This window comes from Squalius cephalus (genome assembly GCF_949319135.1).
Source record: "Squalius cephalus genome assembly, chromosome: 23".
Lineage (NCBI taxonomy): Eukaryota > Metazoa > Chordata > Actinopteri > Cypriniformes > Leuciscidae > Squalius > Squalius cephalus.
This window is the reverse complement of record NC_137144.1, coordinates 11,010,035-11,033,338: the sequence shown is the minus strand read 5'-3', so window position 1 is coordinate 11,033,338 and position 23,304 is coordinate 11,010,035. Positions and strand designations below refer to the sequence as shown.

The 23,304-nt window shown below is 39.2% G+C and overlaps 1 protein-coding gene across 2 annotated transcripts; it reads left to right on the top strand.

Annotated features, from left to right (window-relative positions):
- Positions 1-3,855: 3,855 nt before the first annotated feature.
- On the top strand, positions 3,856-16,820 carry LOC307151499 (uncharacterized protein). Of its 2 annotated transcripts, none has more exons than XM_079859571.1 (5): positions 3,856-4,054; positions 9,276-9,364; positions 12,077-12,163; positions 13,636-13,817; positions 13,920-16,820. In XM_079859571.1, the coding sequence occupies exons 1-5, from the start codon at positions 3,984-3,986 to the stop codon at positions 14,790-14,792; spliced, it is 1,302 nt and encodes a 433-aa protein (XP_079715697.1). In that variant the 5' UTR covers positions 3,856-3,983; the 3' UTR covers positions 14,793-16,820. The 2 variants fall into 2 exon arrangements, with proteins under 2 accessions (XP_079715697.1, XP_079715698.1); XM_079859572.1 differs by lacking the exon at positions 3,856-4,054 and adding an exon at positions 8,939-9,063.
- Positions 16,821-23,304: the final 6,484 nt, after the last annotated feature.

Here is a 23,304-nt window from a genome sequence, read left to right as displayed (position 1 = left end):
AAAATAGCCCTCAAAAGGAACAATATAAACCACACTTACATCTGATTTGGGAACAATTTCCACTATCCAGACCATTTCCGTTAACCATCACAAAGGAAACCACACAGCAGGTTTATGATCAGCAGAGATGGTAAACACTGTTGACATGACCTTTGGAGTCTTTACTTCTGGAGATCATAGTGCAGCTTTGATCTCTGATCAAAGGAATATTCCTACTACAGTTTGCCATGCTGTGCAGAATATAGCCACCTGCAAATCCAGCAATTGCCATAGGATTAAAGGAATTGGGATAATGGTAGAAATGTAATCAGATTACTTTTTCAAGTAATGAGTAAAGTAACGTATTAAATCTACAACAAAATATCTGAGTTACTTTTTCAGATAAATAAAGCAAGTTACTTTGCTTTCCCATTTATTGCCTGACACCTTTCCTATAGATGAAATGAACATTTAATAATTGATGATCTTTACAACAGACCTGAATCAACATTGAACTGACTGTAAATCTGCTTTGAAACATTCTGTATTGTATAAAGAGCTATACTGTATAAATAAATGTGACTTGACTTGACTGTCCCCATGTTAAGAGAAGTCGGGAGTGAGTGCAAAGGCGTTGTGTGTGAACATGATGTTGTTGTAGTTCTAGACTACATGTGAGCAGGCATTTACTCACCTCACTTGCACAAAAACAGATTCAATATTCCTCAAAATGAATAAAAAGAGTGAAATGCAAATTGCAGAAACTGCAAAATATTACCCAAACTTGCAATAATTAATATTTTAAAGAATACAAATATATTTAATCTCACTTTATTAAGCAATGTCTTTGTTTCTGACCTTCGATGACACAGAATGCTTATTCATACCAATAAGCAAAAATTACTTTAGAAAAACATCACGTTTGTGTTTAATTTAGCAAGAGTAAGAGTGTTGAACCAAAATCTCTTTAAGGCAAGTCATTTCACTTAGCAGCGATCTTTGTAGCGCCTCTCGGGCAGCTATTTCAGTCATGCAAGCACAGCTCCGATCTCTTTGAATGGGGAATCATCAAATTCTCCAAAGCTGGCCTGAGAGCCTGATAGCCCAATCACCTTTGAGTGTAAACTAAATGAGCCAATGCACATTGGCGTGCGAGATTTGTATCGTGCGATCCTCCCCGCAGCGAGAGTATAAATACAGAAATGGTCTTTTTTGCTTTAGAGCCTAGCGGTTCATTTGTTCCTGCTCTATTCAGTTACCTGAGTGAAGATCACGAGTGTCTGCAGTGCTCTTCGGGAAGATTGGCACACTGCAGGCTGCACTTATCCTGCAAGCAGTGCCGCGGCCATTTCCCCTGTGCGCTTCAGCACTCCCACGTGTCGGGGCTTAAAGCACACTAAGGGGGCTTTTGTGGATGAGTCATGTACCCACTGCGGGAGGATGACCATCTTGGTCTTGTGGTCGAGACTCGACTACCTCAAATGAGGTGAAGTCCCCTCACCTATATCCAATCTAGTTCCTCTTCTGGCAATCAGAAGAGGGCTACTTCGGTGAATAGCCAGGGTGACCTGAGGGTTACATCCAAGGCCTCCTCTAGCACACCGCAAGCTGTAGAGCTTCTGGGTGAGATTGCTGGTCCTTTTCATGGGGACCAAGCATTTAATTCGGAGGATCAGATGTTGATCGCTGCATCTAGGGCGAGCTAGAGTACTCCGGGGATGAAGACTCGGCTGCGTTGCCCACTTCGGGGAGAGTAGCATTGCCCGAGTCTGAGCCAGAGCTGATGGCTATACTTTACCAGGCCACCAAAAGCGTCGGGCTCAAGTGGACCCCTCCACCGTGTCCCAAATGCTTGAGGTTGGATGATTGGTATCTTATTGCGGCCCACGCTGAGAACCCGCTCCAATGCCATACTTCCCAGAGTGCATGAAGAGGTCTCTGGACCATGGGCGGCACCTTTTCCTGCCCAAAACGGTCTGGTGCATCTTCCCCCCTCACTGGCCTCGACGGCAGATCGGCCATGAGGTAAGTGGAGATCCCCTCGGTGGAGCACGTGGTTGCGATGCAATTGTGTCCAAAGAGCGCTGCCACCTGGCAGGGTAATCAACATCTCCCATCCAAGGCCTGTAAGTTCTCGGCCAAAGCTTACAGAGCCACTGGACAGGCCGCCTCCACCCTGCATGCCATGGCTCTCCTGCAAGTGTACCAGGCCAAGGAGCTGCAGGGGGGTAGTTCTGATCCAGGGGCTTTCGTCGCACGTAGGGCAAGGTTCGTCGCTGTGCTCCTTGAGTCAGATGATGTCCACGTTGGTGGTCATGTACTCTCTTGAGTAGGTACTTATTTTGAGTAATGAATTTATTAATGACCACCAAAAAGTTTGTTCTATATAGAATGAGTATAAATGTAATCTGGACGTACTACAAATGCCATGTTTTCATTATCATGTGACCTACCAGTGTCAGCTCGCTTCACTGTCATTTACAAATCCTCTCCCATGTCCTCTTGGGATAATAAAGTGTCCATCGTATGCACACTTCAGAATCTTGCCGGAAGTAGTAGGTCATCCGGGTACTTTTGGCCTATTCACTTTGACTGTGAATTCGGACATACTTCTTTTGCCTCATACTGTTTTTTACCTACTATATAGTAGGGAGGTATGCCATTTCAGATGTAGCCATAGTAATATGAGGGCACTGAAAGCCTTTAATTGAACTTTCTTCTCCTGCCTCCTATTCTTCTGCAGTCTAGAATGGCAGCGCAGCTGAAAGGTTTATTTAAGGTACATCCTCTACTGTACAGGTGTGAATTTGCATTTCCTTCAGTAATGTAATGCATTACTTAAAAATAATAATTAAGTAATGCAATTTGTTACTTTTTTAGGGAGTGACGAAATATTGTAATGCATTACTTTTAAAAGTAACTTTCCCCAACACTAATATTTACTATATTATCAAAAATAAAGTAAAACAGTAATATTGTGAAATATTATTATAAATTGAATTTTCAGCATCATAACTTCAGTCTTCAGTGTGACATGATTCTTCAGAAAACATTTTAATATGCTGATTTGGTGCTCAAGAAACATTTCTTATAATTAACAATAATGTTGTGCTGCTTAATATTTTTGTAGAAACTGTAATCATTTTCACTGTCACTTTTGATCACTTTTTTGGTCTAGGCTGAAAAAAATATATAACTGAGATAAATCCAGTTTTGCTTCATACTCTTTTAAATCGCAAAATCCATTTGTGTAGGTTTTTAAATGAAACAGTAATTAAATAATTTTCAATCTAATTTTATGAAATTTAATTAATTTGCTCAGAATTGTTTATATGTGTGCTTTTGATCATAACCAGATTGGGTTATGCAACAACCGAGAACTGACACTGCATACTGTCCACTTTAGCTACAACGCAGCCATACATGGTAATGCAAACGTCTGGACTCCAGATATGAATGATTCAGTCCTAAGTGTCTTTATAAAACACATCTTCTCATTTGCATGTCTTACGTCTCTAATTGAAATCTTGTCTTTTGTGCTCAGGAGACCTCACCTCTGCAGTGTTTGTGCAAGACCAGACTTGAGCAGATGAGAGAACCAGGTCATAAGTAATTCAGATCTTGTATGCAATTGAATGGAGGAGGAACACAGACCGACCCTTTGTTATGCAGATAAAGTGTTATACCGCATTTGATCCTGCATTTATGAGCGTCCGTTACCAAGCTGTCTCATTGCTACGTTTGTTGAAGATTGAAAATCCATTTAGGCAGCATATTCAATGCACTTTTTATTGACTTTGTTGACATCTATCTCTCAAATTACAAAAGGCTACTAGATCATTTCTGTTTTAAACGATGATTTGTAGTTGGAATGGACTGAACCTTGAAGGAGGTGTGGGTGACATCATGCTTTGGAGGGGTTTCCTGGATACTTGCAGCAACCTGAGCTGTTCAGTTAAACTGTGAGGCCAGAGAAAGCGTCTCAGAAGTGATCGCGCTCTCTGATGATCCTGAGCACAGATAACAAGCTGTTTCAGCCTTCTCACACGAGCATCTGCTGTAGCAGCAAAACGAGGTGAGAGATTTGATTTAATGTATATTTGAATTGAAATAGATTCAAGAGGTTTTGTTTCTTTTGTACAGTGCTTTGCAAATGTAATTGGACAATGAGTCAATAACAGAAAAAAGCATATTGGTACTACATGGTACTGTGGTTATAGCCCACTATTGCAAGGCCATGTTCAGACTGCCCTTCAAAAAAAAAAAAAGTTTTTTTGCATATATAGATTTTATCCATGTGGGTTTTTGAAAGGCTGGACAGCAAAAACAAAAAAACAAAATTGTTCATTTCCGATTGGAATCCAATTATATTTAGAATGTCAAAAAATAACATGAAATGCATTTTTTTTATAAACCTGTTTTGAGCTACATTCATATGTGGTTTCAGTCTGACCACTCCAAACGGATTTTGCATGGTTTATGTCACTTTCTCACATCACGTAATACGTGTCAGACATGTCAGATGTTAGGAAACATGCTGAAAGTCTCTGCAGAAACAAGGTTATGTTGTTGCAAGTGACGGTCGAGCAAAAAATTACAATAGCCTAATGAAGGCATGTTTTGTACCAACGCAACATTATTGTCATAGAAACCAATGTAGATATTCCAGAAAACCAAAGAGCGACATGGGATACACAAATCGGAACTGAACAGTTTTGATACATGCACGGCCCTATGATCAGTAGTAAATGCTGCAACATCAGAAAGCATTGAGTTTGAGTCGCTTAGAACGTGCATTTTAAAAAGCAATAGGCATCAAACATATTTCCAAACGAGAGAAGTATTTATAAACCTCTTGTCCAACAAAATACAACATTTAACATGTTTTTTTGATACTTGATGGTATCGAGGCAATTCGGTCGGTGGCTAAAAAGTATCGAACTCGATACCCAGCCCTACTCTCCTCCACAGTCATACGCCCCCTAATGCTGATCTTGTGTCGGTCCGAACAACTTTCAAACAGAGTTTTTCAAATAAAGCTTACCCCACCTTTAAAGCTAGGGTAGGTAATCCTGTTCAGAAACACTTTTTTTTATACTGGGTGAAATGGTCCTTCCATCCTGAGAGTAGTCAATACATTATGTGTTCAGAAAAAGGAATGAAAACAATCAGACCTCTGTAGCAGCTGCAGGACAGTAAAAACTCTGACCAATCACTGCCACTCGGTCCGAGTGTAAAGAACCAATCAGATGCCTTCAGAGCCAGGAGGAGTGTCTTAGCAGTGTCAATCAAGTTCGCGTACGCGCTGATCGCCCCTCTCTTGCACAGCGCGTACCGCCATTCAAAATCAAGATTGCCGGTGTGCCGAGCAGCTGTGCTAATGGCGGACAAACAACCAAAACTACCAATTTCTCGAGTGGAACCTGCTCATACAACAAAGACAGGTAAACGGAAAAAGACCGATGACGATAAACAAGCCCGTTGGAGCCCATTGACTCAGTGTCAAAACTCTAGCCGCATAACATACAGATAAAATGTCACGCACTGTGCAAAGCAACAATTGAAACCTGCTAATTCACTGGCTTGTCATGTTGCTAAAATAATGTACTAGCAAACCTTATTTAGCATTACATATCGCTAGAATAATTATTTACATAGCCTACTGCAACGTTAGTTACCGTTATATTATCTTACTAGCTATTTATAACTCATAGAAAGAGTGCAACGTTATAAAGTTACATTACATGTATTGCATAATACGTAATGATTTGAGGACCAAGTTTGTAGTCAAAGTATGGGCAGGCCAGTCAATGTAAAGCATTTCGTCCCTACCAGTGAATGTGCCATAACTGTTTATCCGTCGTCATCGGTGACCCTGCATGTTTACTAGCCTGCGCGTTCACGGCAGGCTCCGCTGTGGGGGGAACTTTACATAACAAAATACATGTTTAACAGCTAGTAGGCCTAACGTTATATGTTATGAATCTTACACGAAATTCATCTTCATCACAGTGCAACTAATGGAAATGGAAAAACGTGTATCAATGCAACCTGTTTTTAGCTTTGCCTTATAGTTATAACTAGCTCGTTAGCGAATCAAAAAATATATATTTTAAACTTTACCAATATCGATATGATAGCTTGATAGTGAGTAGGCTACTAAAATACATCTTATTTGTTTATATTCATAATGATAAAGTTAGATTTTTTTATTACATGTGATTCTGACATGATGCTACATGCACTGCGCTCCTTCCTCTCCGCTCGTCTCAGGTAAATAATGCGTCTTCCAGCTCAGCTGTCGGAGTCGCGCGTTCATGTGTTTTGGGGGCGTGGCTTTGGAAGGACCCCAGAAGGGAGAGGGTGGACTGAATGGAAATAATGATCTGTCTTTAAAACAGTCGTTAGAGGTCTACATACACTCGATTTTTATACTTTCTTTTTCAGAATACTTAAATTTTAATTATGTATTGATATATACATAAAGTTTAAACAAATTTGAAAAATAAGTTTTTTAGACCATTCTTACCTACCCCAGCTTTAACTCGACACTCAATGATAACATTGAGAACCTGAAACAGATGGGTCAGATAAAGGCATCCACACACAACAAGATAATTGTTGTGTAATTCTCCCATTCCGACAATCCTAGGTAAAGTCCTGATTATCTTGATGGTTCTATCATCCATCCATCCATCTTCTTCCGCTTATCTGGGGCCGGGTCGCGGGGGCAGCAGTCTAAGCAAAGATGCCCAGACTTCCCTCTCCCTAGACACTTCCTCCAGCTCTTCCGGGGGGACACCGAGGTGTTCCCAGGCCAGCCAGGAGACATAGTCCCTCCAGCGTGTCCTAGGTCTTCCCCGGGGTCTCCTCCCAGTGGGACGCGCCCGGAACACCTTCCCGGGAAGGCATCCGGAACAGATGCCCGAGCCACCTCAGCTGGCCCCTCTCGATGTGGAGGAGCAGCGGCTCTACTCTGAGCTCCTCCCGAGTGGCTGAGCTTCTCACCCTATATCTAAGGGAGCGCCCAGCCACCCTGCGGAGAAAGCTCATTTCGGCCGCCTGTATCCGAGATCTTGTCCTTTCGGTCATGACCCAAAGCTCATGACCATAGGTGAGAGTAGGAACGTAGATTGACCGGTAAATTGAGAGCTTCGCCTTTTCATCTTTGTGCATGCCGTAACTCTGTCTGACGGCTCCAGCTAGCATACTGCTCCCAATAAGTGACAAAATAACGCCAACATTGTCCTATTTACATGTTGTGATTTGTATAGTCACAGCATATACAAATAACAAGGTCACATGAGACACAGCCATCTTCTAACCATATACACACTGGGAACTATATTCTCAGAAGGCGAAGCACTGCTACTTCTGCGGAGTGATTTGCTCGCAGCACCTGAGAAGCCCCGTGGTGAGGAGCAGAGAGTTCGCTCAGAGTTGGAGTAGCAGTGCTTTCTCGGATCTGGGCTCTAAGAGTATATGTCGAGCGCTCTGGCCAGTTTCGGCTATCAAATCAGCTTTTTGTGTGCTCGGGGGCTGCACTAATGGCCAGCCGGTCAAGAAGCAGAGATTATACCACTGTATAGTGGATGCAATTGTGTTAGCTCACGCCTGTGTTGGCCTTCAGTCCCACTTCACCAGGGGCATGACCTCCTCCTGGGCCTGGTCCAGTGGTGTATCCATTGGCGACATCTGTGTGGTGGCCAGCTAGTCCTCACCATCCACCTTAACCAGATTTTATAACTTGGATGTCCCTGTTCTACAAGCATGGGTCCTGTCTGTCTAAACCGGTTCTCGACCTCGTGGTACGTCTAACCATTAGAATGCTTGCCCGAGGACTCCGGCCTCGTGGCCTGAGCCTTGGGTTTTCGGGTGGATGTTCTCTCTTTCAGGGCCCTTAACCTCGAGTGCCCTAGGCCAGGGTTTGTAGGACAGTTTTTCATTCTACACTTGTGTAAAGAGGCCATTTAGTGAGAACTGTGCATGTAAACCTCACTCCCCTGATCTCAAGAGGCACACTAGCAACCTATGCTATATACTGTGGTCTTTAGCATCCTTGTTAGCGCCCACTTTCCATGGGTGCCATGACCCGGATGGGAGTGAGGTTTAGGGGGGTGAGTGTAAATGAGGCCAGCTAGTGAAAGCTGTGCATGTAAACCTCACTCTCCTGAGAGGTGCACTAGAGAGTGACGCTAGAGAATGTGGTCTTTATTAGAAATGTTATTTTAACATCATAACCAACATGTCAGACCAACACAAAAACAAATCCATACGCTATCTAATACATATACAATAATTAAGTTAATTAGAGGAATGCTGCACTGTGAGAATTTATTTACTTATTTTTTGTAAATATCAAAGCCAAAATGTATTCCGCACTAGACAGTCTAAACTTAGATTTTGTGAAAACATTCCCCATTTGTGGGATATGTTGTCATAATGTAAACTGCTATGAAACACGCTTTTGTATGTTTTTTTCCCTTCATGTTTGCAGTTTTTTATGAGTTTATATTATTTGAGAGGCTTAAATTTGTACTATATTTGTACTAATAAGAATTCACACTGTCACGCTGCATGATTTTAAACAAACTAGTGAAGGTGGAAAAAAAGGTTTATATATATATATATATATATATATATATATATATATATATATATATATATATATATATATATATATATATAAATATATTAATCTAATCATTTTAAGCTAAACTGAATTTAAATCTCTTCAATCTTATCTGCCCATTACCTACTTTGGCCAATCACATATCAACTACATTTCCCATGATGCATAGCATGTCGCTTCCGTGACGTCACTGCCCACGCGAGCTTCATTCAGCTGAGCGCTGCAAAGATGAATGGCTGGGGTTTGTTTAAAACAATCTTATGTTTAATATATTTTCTGGTTTCAAACGTTATACATGTCTTGTATGTCTGTCTTATGTTTGTTACTGTCTGCTGTTTTGAGTCGATAGCATGCTCGGATACAGCACATCCATCCGGATGAAGCTGTACACACAACTGATGAGACATAAACGCTCATTTAACGCAGTGATGATTTTACCCGAGCCATTCACTGTGCGTTTATATAATAATGCTTGTGTTCGGCAGCCTTTGATCGTGAAACCACAGCATATATTTCTGTAACAGACTGTCCTGGAATGCTTGAGTGCGGGGGTGTCTGTCTGTCCCCTTCACTGCAGGCGCACATCTGACCAGCATATGCATGTCTCACACTGCAAATATCACTTATGATGAGAAATAAACGTGATTGCTCATGTTGTTTACAGGGGGTGGAAGATGGAAACGTTGGAAAAATGGAGCAGAGACATCATGGCACCTCATCAGCTGGATAAGAAAAATCATTCCAAACAAAATGGTGAGATTTGCTTCAAACCTACCTTTTTGAATTTGAGATGAATTGCCTTCCTAAAAATTCTTTACTTTTAATAAATATGGTAACATTTATTTTAAAATCCACATGTTTACGTAGAATTATATATATATATATATATATATATATATATATATATATATATATATATATATATATATATATAAATTAACGTGTATATTATAAAACTGGACTACTAGAAACAGTGTACCTTAAAATATACAAATGATCACCATAGTAGTAAAAAAAAAAGTAAATCAGCATGGAATTACAGTTCATCTTTACACTGTGTTCCAAATTATTATGCAAGTGACATATTAGTAGGATTTCAGTATAACAAACATTCAGATTTGAGTTTTTCAAAGAAAGTGTTTGCTTGTTTTATTTCTTCATATCTTTTTAGATAACTGGTATCAAGAGAGGTGTGTTAAATAGTTTGGTCTTCGGTAAATGGAAACCTTACTTAAAGAGGTTGTTCCACATTATTAAAGCTGCATTCCGTAACTTTTTTGGGTTAACGTTTATCCTCAATACATTTTTGAGCAAGTACATAACCAGCCAGTGTTCAAAACGATCTGCTTGCCTTAGCTCGATTCAAAATGGTAAGCTTGTAATAATGTTTTTAATTCCAATGGTACTGGTGGATTTCGGCGGGACATTTGAGCATGTCTTTGCGTCATTACGTAACATCTGTACACATAAAGAAGGAGTCTCGGCTAGTAGGCTATGAGTGTGAGGGTGTTGGAGGTGGAGATTTATAGCCTTTTCTCACAGCACTTGATATAAATAAACTTATCAATTTGATGGCGGATCCAGAAAGGTTCAAACAACAATCACCAGTGACAACTGGAGATTCACCCGTTGTAAAATGCTAAAGACTTCGTTCGGCTACAGAAAAAAAGAGACTGCAACCGGGATAATATCCCGAAAACAAGGATAATATCGGAAGGGCATTAAATGTAGTCACGCAATGCTGATGTTGTTAAAATTAACAATTTGAGAACAAAGTATAATTTGCACGGTTTGACGTGATATGATAAGCGATCGTTAGATTTAATCAGCGCGATTTACTGCAATGCTTTTTTCCCCTTAGTTGGTCTGAACAAAAGTGGATGTTACTTACTTGTTCAGATTATATTTTCCGGTGAAAATTCTTATGTTGGTCATACTTCCAAAAAGTAGTATCTGTGATTGCGAATGCCAGTATCCACACCGGCGTGGCGACTGACAGCCACACATTCTCCTCAAAACATTGGACTGATCCGAGGCACAACCCATGTAAAGTTGATAAATCCGCGAATAACTGCAATTGCAGATTTCGAACAGAGATGGCGACAAAGAGGAAAAACTACGGACTGCAGCTTTAAGCAAAGTCACAGTTCTCATGCAATATGGGGAGGAAGAAAGATCTTTCTGAAGATGAAAAGCATGAAATGTTGCACCATTTCATGCTTTTCATCTTCAGAAAGATCTTTCTTTTATGCAAAAGACATGAAAACAACTAATATTGTGTGAAAACTAAATGTAGATTAACTAACTTTTATAAGATTTGAGTAATTTACAGCACAAGATAACTATTCAGGAAAGTTTCTATCAAAAAAATATGAATTGTATTAACTGTTGAGCAGCAAACAAGAACCTCAAGAACCTCTCCATGCAGGCTGGCAGATTTACATTGTTACATTTCAGCCACCTCTAACCAAAGCTCACAAAGAGAAACGTTACAGTATTTAACGTAACAGTATTTTTACTGTATACCGTCACCTACATGTATTGTCTTGATGATATTTTTTTTCCCCACTGTAAATTATTGATAATTTCTTTTACTTCTAAAAATCTTCACAGTGCAAAGACACTGATGTGATATCAAAAACTTTTTGTCTTTGCATTTTTTGTACATACTTTTGTTATTATGGTGTCTGAAGAAATACTTGCACTTTTGTTGAACTGTTTGGGAAATGTTTAAGGAAATGTGACGTGAGTGAATACATCTCAGGGTCTTTGACATTGCTTTTTACTTATTGCTTTACTTTACTTTTACTTGTCCTGTTAAATCTACTATAATGTTTTACTGCATATGGTAACTTAAAATGAACAGGTTTTACTCTAGCATCTTACATTTATTTTCTATTAAAACACTTTTTACTGTGTAAGTGTGTATCTTTATCTTTCGACAATCTAAGATGTTATGATGAGGCTTTCTCATGTCCATGAAAAACCTGAAATAACAGGGAATGGAAGAGGCCTGGATTTTATAGTATGTAATTAATACAAAAGTTATGAATTTCAGATTTAAGTATTTCATTAATTAGTACCGTCTACAATGTTCAGTGAAGATATTCATTGATCAGAAGGTGTGGGAAACCAGTACAGCATATTTCCATGTTAATTTTATATTTTAAGACTCTGAATTATGTTTCAAGGTTTTCACTTTTGTAATTTTTTGTTGGCCGATTCCACTTTTTAAAAATAAATAAATACGTATGTCTTTTCTTTATGCCACAGCCGTGAACCATGATTTGTTATTTTCTAGAGAACATTTGATTAGATGAAAGTTTTTATACACCCTCGAACGCAAACATGGACTAAAACCACACAACTCCAAATTTGATTTCACAGGATCTTTGCTTTTCTCCACCCTACTGGTGATTTGTTTCTGGTTCAGACAACCTTAGTATTTTATTCTGTTTTATCCAGGCATGATTGCAAAAAATCTACTGAACTCTCTCAAGATTCGCAATCGTTTGCAGCTCCAGCCCATTTCTCGTTCAGCATGTGCCACTGGTAAGTACAACAGTTTGTGTTCATGTGATTTTTCAGGACATAATTTCTGTATTGTGCTGCTTACATTCATATACTGGATGTCACTGTCTATCAAATATTTATTTCGGTTAAATATCTTATTGGTATGTTCTCCATAGGTATTCTGTCCATATGGCAATAAAATCTTAACAAACACGATTTAGTATAATGAGAGTAAATTGAAATAAATTTTATTGCAAATAAATAAAAGAATGCTTACGAAATAACAAGGAATTTCATATTGAGAATCTGGGGCACAAATTGTATATGCTTGTAAATGCCTAATTTCTTTAAAACAAGAACCCATTGCATGGAACTGTTTAATTTAATTGGCAATTGTTCATGAGTCTGAATGTCTTTCAGCACTGTTGACAGTGGTTGTTTTGCTAATGTGCAGATACTTAAAATTTAGTCGCATCTGGCTAAATTTTAAAAGCTAAACTGCTTTTTAGCATTGTGTCGTGTAAACAAACATACACAGTCAATTGGCGGAACAATGACACGATGGAATGGCTGTCTGAAGTGAGATATGTGGGAGTATTAATGCCTGAGTCGTGTTGTCCTGGATCAAACTCTCAGCTCCATTTAATTAGTGTCCTCATTGAATCACACGCTCACTGACAGACAGGTGCCTTATAGGGAGAAACTTAAAGGGTTAGTTCACATGAAAATGAAAATTCTGTCATCATTTACTCACCCTCGTGTTGTTCCAAAACCGGAAGACTTTCGTTCATCTTTGGAACACAAGTGGATTGGTGATCTCCATTGACAGCTACACAACTACCACGTTGATGCTTCAAAAAGTTCATAAAGAGATCATAAAACTAATAAATATGAAATGAGTGGTTTAGTCCAAATTTTCTGAGGAGACACGATCGCTTTATATAATGAATAGATTGAATCTAGGCTTTTATTCACATATAAACATTGATCAGTGAACATAAACATAAGCTCAACTGATCCTGCTTGACGGGCGAGAACTAACCTCTTGAACAAAGCTCAAACGTGCTGCGTAACACGAGAATGAACCTCATTGGAAAATTGGACTAAACTGCTCAATTCATATGGATTAGTTTTATGACCTTTTAATGAACTTTTTTGAAGCTTTAAAGTGTTAGTTGTGTAGCTGTCAATGGAGGGACAGAAATCGCTGAGATTTCATTAAAAATACCTTCAATTGTGTTCCGGAGATGAACGAAAGTCTTACGGGTTTGGAACCACATGAGAGTGAGTAAATGATGACAGAATTTTCATTTTTGGGTGAACTATCCCTTTAAGAGCAGTTTCTCAACAGCTAGTTGTGCACTTTAGGGCACGGTTGAAGTGGGACTCTGCCATTACATTAGTGGCTGGTTTCACAGACAAAGCTTAAACCTGCACATTAATTATTTTGTTAAAGAAGTAAAAAAAAATCTGTTGCTATTCATTGATCTCAATTACTCTGTGTATCGAAGGCTCCTGTCCAGACCTGATGAATAGGAACGAGCAGCCCGACTCCCGGCCGCTAGCCATGGCCTTGACGCCCCAGCTACCGCCCAGGACCCATCGGCCCCTGTGTCTCTCAGTGTCCTCCGACAGCAATGGACGCTTTAAAGCTCTGGAGACCCAGGAATGGAAGAACAACCTCAAAGCTCAGGTAGGTGGAAAAACTTTCAAGTCAGCTGCTCGTAACTCGTTGCAAAGGAGGATGTTCAGTTTGAACCCCTTTCTTAATGGTGTGACTTTTTTTTTTTGTCAGATGGAGCAGGCCCATAGTGCCGGAGCAGCCAGCAGCACTGGCTCCCTGGAAAGAGCGTCTCTCTTTTGCGCTTCTGGCTCCACCACCACCTCCAGCTCTGGCCTCTCCAGTCCGGTGGAGCACCTCACCAAGAGCAAGTCCTCTAGTCGCTTTTCACTCTTCTCCCCTCCTTGGAACAGCAGCTCTGAGTCTGACTCTAACCCCCCTTCCCGCTCCGGATCCAAGAAAATGCGCAACTACAGTCGCAGAGCAGTTCCCGGCAGTGCCAAGACGGGCCCAGAGACTCCAGAACCCAAGCAGATCGTCTCTGAACACTTCCAGTACTCAGATCCGGTTATATCCAAGGTTACAGACTATATTTACGTGGGCAACCTGAACGCGGCTTATAGCGGACGTACGTTGTGCCGAAATAACATCGATAGCATCATCGACATGAGCAGCCTGCCTGGGGAGACTTGTTTGAGAGTCATTCCTTGCACTTGTTCAAGGGGTGTCAAGCATAGTTGGTCTCGGCTCAAAGTGGACATGAGCGACCTTCCGGACACCGTCCAAGAAGGCCTCGCCCTCAAGCACCGCTGCTTCGAGGACATCAATGAGTGCATTGATGCCTCCACGGAGAAGAGGAAGCGAGTGTTGGTGCATTGTCGTGATGGTTTTTCCCTCGCCCCCACTTGCATTATTCAGTACCTCATGGTCAAACAAAATATGAGGCTTATTGCCGCCTATGAGCTGCTCAGAGCCAAACACCCCATCAACATTCGCGAGTCCCATCAGAACGTTCTGGTAAGTCTCGAAAGAGCACTGCGACCGGGCGGGAACACGGACCCAGAGTGCTTTAAACAGGCCATCTCCCGCAAAGTGGCTTGGACCTGATAGAGAACCTTGGGGAACCTCAGTTTTATTTGAACTTTTTGTAGTTTGTGCTTTTACTTTGTACATTATTTCCTCTGTTAACAGTGAAAGGCAGCTTGTTGGTGTGTTAACTGAGCTGGATGTCATGGTGTGAGTGCTAATTGTGAAAATTACTTAAGTTGTTCAGTGGCCATTTTAGAGAAAATTTGAGTCATTCGTTTTACAAACACGCTTTGTGCAGCTGCTAACAATGGGATTTGTTTGGGAATATATCTCTTATTTATTCTTCTTCACATGGGTACATAGCCATGCTGTGCAGGTTTATGCTGAGGAAGACATTTAGTGGGAACTCAGGAGATGAAACGATGTCATATATGACTGCAAACGCCACTACTGAGGCTGAAACGTCAAACTGGAGTACTATCAACTAAACATCTCAAACACTTTCTTAACAGATTGAGGACTAAACATGATTAGTCATCGTATCTGGCAGTAAAAAGCACAACCTTTGTTAGCCTCCTTATTCATTTGAAAATTGGTTGATATTTCTCTGCGTTTATCCTGGGTTGAAAGATACACAGTAAGAGTAGTCCTCTATGAGGAGTCATTTCATTTACTAAGCTTCTTTTATTAAATGTGTAATTTTCAACATGTTTGATCAAATACTAATTTCAGTGCTTGGAAAAAAATTTGAATTTTACGATATGTAATTGAATCTGGCCCACTTTGTTCCTTTTATGGAGTGTTGGTATTTGAAAAGTGAATTGAAGTGAGTTGTGGAGCAACGCTCAGTTGCAAAGGCTTGATATTGCACTAACCATAAGGAAATGCACAAGTTTGCTGACCCATGGCTTAGTTTGATTTAATGTTACGCAGTGAATATAGATCAAAATATTTTTATGATAATGTTTATGCTTATCTATAATGATTGTTGTTCATGGTTTCTATTGAATTTTTATTTTGCCATTTAGAAAAATGCAGCAACCCTAGCACATGTATGTCACAGAGACATCTTGGACACGATTTCATTTACAGAATACGATTATTTTCTGTTCCCTGATATAAATTAAACCCAATTTAAATTGAAAGTGAACATTCCAATGCAACTAATCTTGATATCTCTATTTCTAATCATTGAAGCTAACTATGCTCGCTGTGCAACACAAGGTGCTCACCGCGTCGACAGTTTTGATGATTAGAATGGAAGCAATCTAGGTTTTCGCTTTGTGTGGCCGCTTGCTTCCAATGCAGACTGGAAAGTTTTTGCAACATTTATGGTTTCAAATGTAAGTGAATCTGTTGGGTATTAAAAAAAAAAATGTTTTTGTGATATCTGTACACAAATGTGTGTAATGTGTCTTGATGACATACGTCTGCTTCCTGGGAAAACAGCTCTCAAATATATGACATGGCTTATGCTTGTCAGCAGTGATTATTATATTTTGATATTTAGTGCGCAATTTGGTGAAGAAAGACCCTCCTGAGTTTTGGTGCCTTTTGTTTGAACTTGTCCCAGTGTGATTATTGTGACATTCACACGCGCACACTGTATGCACTCATCAGGCATAGACAAATATGTTGTCTTTATGCTTTGAAATGTTCAGGAAATGCTCCATGTCGGTGTAATTTTGTGATGTATGGCAGAGATCAGTTCCATCTGAATAAGCTGTTGTAAAGTTTTCATAGCAGTGCTCACAGTGAATAGTGTCTGTACTTCAATCAGTGTGGTGGTGACGTCAATCAGTGTGTTCATTACCTTCTTCTACGGGCCAGCAATTAGCTTCTAACATTAGCAAAGCTGTATTTAGATTCAAATGGAACTGTTGCTTTATTCTTATTCATTAGCCTATTTAAATATTTTTTTTTCTTTTGGATGGCTGATCTCACCCTGTATAAAGGTCTAACAATATGAATTCTCAGGTTAACTTTATTGGCCTAGAAGACATTCTCAATGCGTTAGAAACCAGAATAATGTGAGGCAATGTATTTTCTGTATCACGTTTTTGAAGAAAATGCATTTGTACTTGTTGATATTAAAGAGAATCTAATGCACTGACTTTCTTGTCATATGTGATTTGTTCGAGTAGGATACAAGTCATGTGAATCCTGGGATTGTTTATTTTTACGTGATGTAATTTATTTACTAATTTTATTCAAAGTGTTGCTAATGTTATACAGCATACAGTCTATGTAATTGTAAGCTGAAGACCTAATACACACAATATGTAACTTAGGCTGTAAAGGTTTATAAATGACAGATGTATGACAAATTGGGCACCAGGTCAGGAAGCAGACAGACTGGCTAAACCGACCGTCTGCTAGTGGCCTCGCATCACCCAGGTCAGATAAATCCCATCACATAGAGCCTCTTTCACCTAGCTATCATCATATAGAGACTGTGTCTGTTCCCCGAATTTGGAAATCCAAAAAAACGTTTAAACCCATCTAAGGTTAAAAATTTAATTGATGTTCAACAAATAAAAAACAGCTATAATATAGATGAGCAAATGCTAAAGCTTGGGTTGCTGAATATTCGATCGCTTACTTCAAAAGCACTCATTGTTAATGATATGATTTCAGATAATAACCTAGATGTGCTGTGTTTGACAGAAACCTGGCTAAAACCAAATGATTACATTACTTTAAATGAATCCACCCCGCAAGATTACTGTTATAAACATGAACCTCGTCTGAAACGCAAAGGGGGTGGTGTTGCTGTAATTTATAGTAATATTTTCTAAACCACTAAGAAATCAAGTTTTAAATAGAATTATTTTGAAGTGTTAGTGCTTAATGTAAAAATATATAGTATAAATGATAAATCACGTTTGAGATTTGTGCTGGCTACTGTATACAGGCCACCAGGGCACCATACAGACTTTATCAAAGAATTTGCGGACTTTCTATCAGAGTTAGTATTGGCTGCAGATAAAGTACTAATTGTTGGTGATTTTAATATACACACCGATAATGAAAAAGATGCATTGGGTTTGGCATTTAAAGACATTGTAAACTCAATTGGAGTTAGACAACACGTGTCAGGACCTACTCATCGTCGTAATCATACTCTAGATCTAATATTATCACATGGAATAGATGTTGATGCCGTTGAAATTCTGCAGCAGAGCGATGACATCTCAGATCATTATCTAGTCTCGTGTAAACTTCATTTAGCCAAGGCTGCAAAGCCGACTCCGTGTTTCAAATATGTTAGACCTATCACTTCTGCCACTAAAGATTGCTTCATCAATAATCTTCCTAATCAGTTTCATCATCTTAGCATCCCGGATAGCTTAGAAGAACTTGATATTGCAACAGAAACTTTTAACTCTCTCTTTTCCAGCACTTTAGACACAGTTGCTCCTTTGCGCTTAAAGAAGATTAAAGAAAATAATCCAACGCCGTGGTACAACGAGCACACTCGGGCCCAGAGCAGCCAGAAAAATGGAGCGCAACTGGAAGAAAACAAAACTAGAGGTATTTCGCATTTCATGGAAAGAGAGCTCGATTGCTTACAGAGAGGCTTTAAAAGCTGCTAGATCTGCTTATTTTTCAACCCTATTAGAAGAAAATAAACATAATCCTAGGTTTTTATTTGAAACAGTGGCTAAACTAACGAAAAAGAAAGCTTCAAACACAGAAGTTTCCAAGCAGCACAGCAGTAATGATTTTATGAACTTCTTCACTTATAAGATTGATAATATCAGGGACAAAATTATAACTATGCAACCGTCTACTACAGTATCGCATCAGGCAGTGCATTGTAGTCTCCCTGAGGAAAAATTTGATTCATTCGTTGCTATAGGAGAGGAAGAATTTAATAAACTCGTTAAATCATCTAAATCGACAACATGTATGTTAGACCCTATACCGACTAAGCTACTGAAAGAGATGCTCCCAGAGGTCATAGATCATCTTCTTAATATCATTAATTCATCTTTGTCTCTAGGATACGTACCAAAAAACTTTAAGCTGGCTATGATTAAACCGCTTGTTAAAAAAACGCAACTTGATCCTACAGAATTAGTCAATTACAGGCCGATCTCGAATCTACCTTTTCTGTCAAAGATACTAGAAAAGGCAGTATCTTCACAACTATGTTCCTTTTTAGAAAGAAATGATATCTGCGAGGATTTCCAGTCAGGATTTAGACCGTACCATAGTACTGAGACTGCTCTCGTTAGAGTTACAAATGATTTGCTCTTATCATCCGATCGTGGTTGTATCTCTCTATTAGTGTTACTCGATCTTAGTGCTGCGTTTGACACCATTGACCACAACATTCTTTTAAATAGACTAGAAAACTATGTTGGCATTAGTGGAATTGCACTAGCATGGTTTAAATCATACTTATCTGACCGTTATCAATTTGTAGCAGTAAATGAAGAGATGTCTCATCGATCACAAGTTCAGTATGGCGTACCACAAGGCTCAGTACTAGGACCGCTGCTGTTCACTCTGTACATGCTACCATTAGGAGATATCATTAGGAAACATGGAATTAGCTTCCACTGTTATGCTGACGATACTCAGCTCTATATTTCTTCAAAACCTAACGAAACTTACCAATTCACTAAATTAACAGAATGCATAGCTGATATAAAAAATTGGATGACTCGTAATTTCCTACTTCTAAATTCTGAAAAAACAGAGTTTCTAATTATTGGACAAAAAACTTCCTCACGTAATAACCTAGAATACTGTCTAACACTTGATGGCTGCTCTGTTAAGTCTTCGTCGTCGGTTAGGAACCTGGGTGTGCTCTTTGATACCAATCTTTCATTTGAAAGTCACGTGTCTAGTATCTGTAAAACCGCATTTTTCCATCTTAAAAATATATCTAAATTACGTCATATGCTCTCATTGACAAATGCGGAACAATTAGTTCATGCTTTCATGACATCAAGGCTAGATTATTGTAATGCTCTACTGGGTGGTTGCCCTGCACGCTTAATAAACAAACTACATCTAGTTCAAAACGCAGCAGCTCGAGTTCTTACCAGAACTAGGAAGTATGACAATATTAGCCCAGTTCTGTCAAAACTGCATTGGCTGCCTATTAAACATCGCATCAATTTTAAAATATTGCTGATCACTTACAAAGCACTAAATGGTTTAGCTCCGCAGTACTTGAGCGAGCTCTTAATGCATTATAGTCCTTCACGTCTATTGCGATCTCAAAATTCCGGCCAGTTGATAATACCTAGAATATCAAAATCGACTGCTGGCGGTAGATCCTTTTCCTATATAGCACCAAAACTTTGGAACAATCTTCCTAACATTGTCCGGGAAGCAGACACACTCTGTCAGTTCAAAGCTAGACTAAAGACACATCTCTTTGACCTAGCATTCACATAATACATTATTGACTTCTATAATTCAGTGTTAGGCTGCATAGATTAGGTCAGCTGGAACCGGGAACACTTCCCATAAATCCTGATGTACTTGTTACATCATGAGAAGAATGGCATCTATGCTAATTTTAGTGTCTTTGTTTATCCCGAGGTCTTCCCGCAGCCTGCCGGATCCAGGCCGTATCCAGATCTGACGAAGGCCCTTCGCCTGGACCCGATGGCAACGCAGTGCTGAAGTGCCAACTAGTCTCTCCCTATGGAGGATCCCTTTCCCACTTTACAGATAAAGCGTCGTTGGGAAAACTCAATTTGCGTATCTACCCCGAATTGATAAAATAAAATACAATTCTGAATCAAAACTATAAGGAAACACCAGTAATTTGTTTAGGCTTGGTTTGTAGGGAATAACAAACCTGCACACATATATTCAAACGCACATAACTATAGAACCAATTCTTAATGTGCATGTGAACGCCATCAGCGTTTCTCACAGGTTCGCGTTTAAAGTCTGTGTAGAGAGAATGGTGTCTTCTTGGCGGCCCCTAATTTAATAACAAATGATCGTTGCGACGGAAGCGAATTAATCAAAACTAACTTTAGCTGTAAAATAACTTTATTAAAGAACCGCTATAAAGCCTAAACATTCTCTGTTACCTTAAATTATACGTTTATCTCTGTAAAGCTGCTTTGAAACAATCTACATTGTTGAAAGTGCTATATAAATGAAGATGACTTGACTTGACTTGACATGTAGATACAAGTGCGTAATTTCACGAGTAACTGCATCTAGTCGGCTGGAGCATTTCTGTTGGTTATGTGGCTTCATTAGCAATTTGTTAGCAGTTTTTTTTTGTTTTTTTTTACTCTACTGGGGAGAATAGATTCAACATAATGAATATCTTTAACTGCTTCTCCTTTGGACAATATTATTTTCAAGGGGTTTATTTTATTAAAACTGATTTAAACCTTTGTCTTTTTTTTTTTTTTAACAGAAGGCTGTCATTAAAACTTGGAAACCTTTTAACATACCTTTAACATTTATTTGTAATACTTTGCAAATGTCTTCTATAATTTACCTTTGTTTTAGACCCAGACATTTGAGCTCCAATTATGAAAATGCATCAATATATTATACATGTATTACAAAAATATATTACATTGTTAAAACTATATGAACAAAGCGTGATATAATCATAAACCATTTCAAAATGTATTGCGTGGAAATGATTTTATGTAAAAGAAATTATTTATGACTTATTTCACTTGTATATACATATATACCAAATCCCATTTACCCTTTCCCACCACAAATCTCAACATCACCAAGTATACCAAACACCACCACACATCACAACAACCCATATCACACATCACCACATGGTCCATTTTCCAGCAGAGTTGATCTCCAACCTTGGTCAAACTTATCCGCCTATAGCTTTCTAGTAATCCTGAAGCACTTGATTAGCTTATTCAGGTGTGTTTGATTAGGATTGAATCTTGAAAAAATCTGCAGAACGTCAAGTGCCAGAGTTGAGAACCCCTGCCCCACAATATCCCAACAGCACCATATACACCCAGTCATCTCATTTATACAATTCCTCCAAATATATCAAATGTCGCCACGTACAGTATACCCAATTCACCAACATATTTCCAATACCACTCATGCCCAATAACACCATACCAAATACCACCACATTTACCCAATGCCAACACATATACCCCATACCCCGTTATATACATGGTACCACAAATATGTATACTCATTACTGCCATATATACTTAAATATACACAATACACCCACATATCTCCAATAACACAAATACACCAATACCACCCTCCCTCCCCACATACACCCAACATCACATTATATACACAATATTCTCACATATACTTAATACACCCAAATACTGTATACGCAGTGCCACAAATATACCCATTGCCACCACATATATCCACATATACCCCAAACCCCCACATACACCCAATACCATCTCACACAGTCGGCTCCACAAATATTAGCACCCCTAAACATTCCAATGAGTAAAAATCTAACTGAACTATATTCCCATTCATATGGTATTATTTTAAGTTCACCTTATTGATCAGAAACACAAGTGATAAGTCCTGACTTCCTGTTCCACTGGGCTCTAAATATGAAGTGAAATTCCTATAGTCTTCCATCACTATGGGAAAGACCTGAGAATACTGTGATGATGTAATGATGTGTGAAAAAGGTTGTTGAGTTGCACAAATCACAAAAGGGCTATAAGATCAGTTTAATTGTTGGAATACTCATTTCCACTATCTGGGCAATAATTAAGAAGTTGAAATGAACAATCTACGTGGAAGAAGGTGTGTGTCTACATTGTTCCCACACACTAGGGGTCAGAAAGTCTCAAAAACTATGATTAGACCTCACCTATATAACCATAGCTTGTTTGGAAAGGTTGCTATAAAAAAAGCCTCAAACAGCAAGCCTACGCACCTACAGTTTGCCTGGCATTTGCCTGGCATTACTCACTTTCAGTGAGACTGGATTTTTGTGGTCAGATGAGATCAAAATAAAACTTTTTGGAAAAACACCAGAGGTGGATTTGGCATAGACCGAAACATTGCCATGTAGAAAAATACCTCATCCCTACTGTGTGGTATGGTTGTGGATCTTTAACGCTGTGAGGTTAATTTTCCTCCGAAGTCCCTGGACAATTAGTTATGATATATAGTATCATAAACTCCATCAAATACCAGCATATATTAAATCAACACCAGACTGACCCTGTCAGGAAGCTTAAACTGGGCTGTGGTTGGATTTTCCAGCATGACAATGATCCAAAGCAAAACAACAGAATAGTTCACTGACCACAGAATGAAGGATTTGCCATGGACACAGCAGTCCCCTGAACCAAACCCCATAAAAAACAAATACCAAAAAAAAAAAAAAAAAGAAAACCACGAGATGAGCTGAAGAAAACAGTCCACAAGCATGGACCTCTAAATCCGAAGAACCTGGAGATATTCTGTATGGAGGAATGGTTTCAGATGCTGCCATAAGTTCATCAATCTTATTACACATTATAGGTGAGGATCCAGAGCTGTTATCTTGGCAAAGGGATGTTGCACAAATATGAAGGGGTGTCAATTATTGTGGAATACACAGAACAATATTGTCATGTCA

What these genes read in the sequence shown, in the direction of transcription:
- LOC307151499 (XM_079859571.1), top strand. Translation starts at nt 3,984, where the DNA reads ATGATCCTGAGCACAGATAACAAGCTGTTTCAGCCTTCTCACACGAGC. An exon ending in AAATCATTCCAAACAAAATG is followed by an intron (nt 9,365 to 12,076) that starts GTGAGATTTGCT and finishes TGTTTTATCCAG; the next exon opens with GCATGATTGCAAAAAATCTA. An exon ending in AGAACAACCTCAAAGCTCAG is followed by an intron (nt 13,818 to 13,919) that starts GTAGGTGGAAAA and finishes TTTTTTTGTCAG; the next exon opens with ATGGAGCAGGCCCATAGTGC.